Source organism: Pinus tabuliformis, chromosome X (assembly GCF_031772625.1).
Source record: "Pinus tabuliformis cultivar Carrire ecotype Pingquan chromosome X, CPIR1, whole genome shotgun sequence".
Taxonomy (NCBI): Eukaryota; Viridiplantae; Streptophyta; class Pinopsida; order Pinales; family Pinaceae; genus Pinus; species Pinus tabuliformis.
This window is the reverse complement of record NC_142308.1, coordinates 523,629,123-523,631,483: the sequence shown is the minus strand read 5'-3', so window position 1 is coordinate 523,631,483 and position 2,361 is coordinate 523,629,123. Positions and strand designations below refer to the sequence as shown.

The window sequence follows — 2,361 nt, the reverse complement described above, 5'->3', positions numbered from 1 at the left end:
GTTATTTTTTTTCTCTAGTCAACACAGTGGACATGTTATATCTCGCTATCGAAAACGCATATCAAAACGCATTAACTTTTCTATAAAATTGGGAATAAGAATTTCCCTAAGCGGATGCCTATATTCTCTGCCCAGCAAAGACGAATAAATAGCTATGCTCTATTTTTCCACATTTCCTTAATATAAAATGAGGTACCGAGTGCAACAAGTGTATCACGTATAAAAATTTTCATGTTAGTCGAATAAAATAGAACCTGAATTCAAGCTTTTTGATTTTTATGACGACTCATCCGATTGCTATGAGGTTGAGTTTGAACTCAACTCTAGATTACTCTCGGTTGAAGTTATATCTTCTTCGTATTTTCTTGGGAGAAGGCAAAATCAGAGGACGGCAGAGGAAGCAGGCCGTACGAAGCGAAGGAGATGGAGTATTGTGCAGCTTAATATAGTTTTAACCAACTTTGATGAATTGGGTATTATTTTTATCAGTTGGGGCCTGACCTTTCTGTCATCAGAGGCGACTTTCGGCAATTGGGGCTCGCCTTTCTCTCATCAGAAACCATTTTCAGCAATTGGGTCCCTAAATTTTTTTTGAAATTTTCCTGATATAGCCTTCAGCCCTCAATCATTTTGGAACAGAAAATGGTGAAATTGAATATGTGTTCCTTCTTGTGGGGTGTATTAATTGTTATTGTTCTGTGTAGTGCATATCTGGGCGAAGGGAAAAAGCTTGATCCTACGCCTACTCCGTGGCCAGAGCAGTTCCATTCTGTACTGTATATTAACAACAGTGGCTCTCTGCAGGTGACTGATCTCTGGTACGACTGGTCTAAGGGGAGGAACTTCAACATTATTCAGAAGCAACTGGGTAGGAAATTGTATGACTTGGAATGGGACAATGGGACCTCCTTCTACTACTATCTGGATAAAGATGAGTGCAAAAGGACGCATGTTGATGTCGGGATCCTGAGACCCAATTGGCTTGAAGGCGCCAACTACCTTGGCACGAAATATGTTGATGGCTTCCTCTGTAATGGGTGGGAGAAGGTGGATTTCATATGGTACTACGAGGATACTGTCACCAACAGGCCTGTGTATTGGCGTTTCTTCACAGGTTAGTTGCTCTTGCTTTCTCTCTGGTATTCATTTTTGTACATTCCTTCAAATAAATTCTCCATTTTTTCCAGGGAGTTTGTAAACCTTGATTCTCAGATAGAGGCATATGGAATGCTCTGTGTTGAGAATCAAACCTGAATTAGTTATGTTAAGTCCCATTACCACTACACCATACCACAGCCTACAGGCTACTGATAAGAAATATACCTATTATGGCATGCATATTAAGCTTGTGTTGTGACACACTACACACATATATATATATATATCATCTTTTTATATACATATATATATCAGTTTTGTGTGATGTGCTTAATAATAAATATATTGATTAAGGCATACATATCAAGCCTGTGTTGTGACAGACAATATACAGAAGTATATATATGAGTAGTTTTGTGTGATGTGATCAAATATGATGACTAATTTGGTTTGTTTGCTTAATTTGTAGGCATGACAGTTCATGTAATGACATTTGAGGTGGGGACATTGCTGGAGGATGCAGAGTGGCAGGCACCCCTTTACTGTTTTGACAAGGCTGGGGCTGTGGAGGATCCAAAGGAAAAGGCTAGTCCTGTTAAAGGATATGCTTCCCTATATAGGTTTTTGTCTGGTTTTAATGACCACACCATCTTCACCACAGATTCATAGATTTATCTGCCTATCTCTGCAATGCACAATGTATTACAGTGCTGTCCTTGATAAAAGTAAAGATGTTCCATTCCTCCTAGTTATCTCTTGTTCAAAGAAGTTAGCTTACCCCAGCCTTTGAAGCTCAACAATTAATTCAGGTGTATATTAGGAAGTCCTTCAGGAATTCTTAAGCAAACAGCAGCTTAAATAGAGATATTCCTTTGAAAAATAAAGAACCACCCTTTTGAGATTTTCTTAATCTCCTTGTATACATTATAACTCGAGATATATTCTCCCTAGTTTTTTCAAGAAAAATAAAGTGCAGTCTATTTGATATTTTAAAGTGTCATCAAATTGTTCTGTGAAGTGAAGTGCAGGATATTTTAAAGTGTATTCAAATTGTTTTGTAGTTGTAATGCATGGAGTCCAGAACACAATCAGAAAGGTTGAAGGAAAAGTCTATACATGGGAGGCTATAAATTTTAGATGGATATTATTTTTTAATAAATAAATTAAGGAATCGAGTATTATTAATTAAAAAAAAAAATTATCATTTTTTATTGGGTAAGATTAGAATATTCATATTATTTTTAAAAATACAAATATACACCA

The 2,361-nt window shown here is 36.6% G+C and overlaps 1 protein-coding gene across 1 annotated transcript; it reads left to right on the top strand.

The window, feature by feature from the left end:
* The first annotated feature begins 356 nt into the window (after positions 1–356).
* Positions 357–2,085, top strand: LOC149140998 (uncharacterized protein At4g14100-like). Its single transcript, XM_089448838.1, has 2 exons — positions 357–1,114; positions 1,568–2,085. Exons 1-2 carry the CDS (start codon positions 643–645, stop codon positions 1,765–1,767), a joined length of 672 nt encoding a protein of 223 aa, XP_089304964.1. The 5' UTR covers positions 357–642; the 3' UTR covers positions 1,768–2,085.
* The last annotated feature ends 276 nt before the right edge of the window (positions 2,086–2,361 follow it).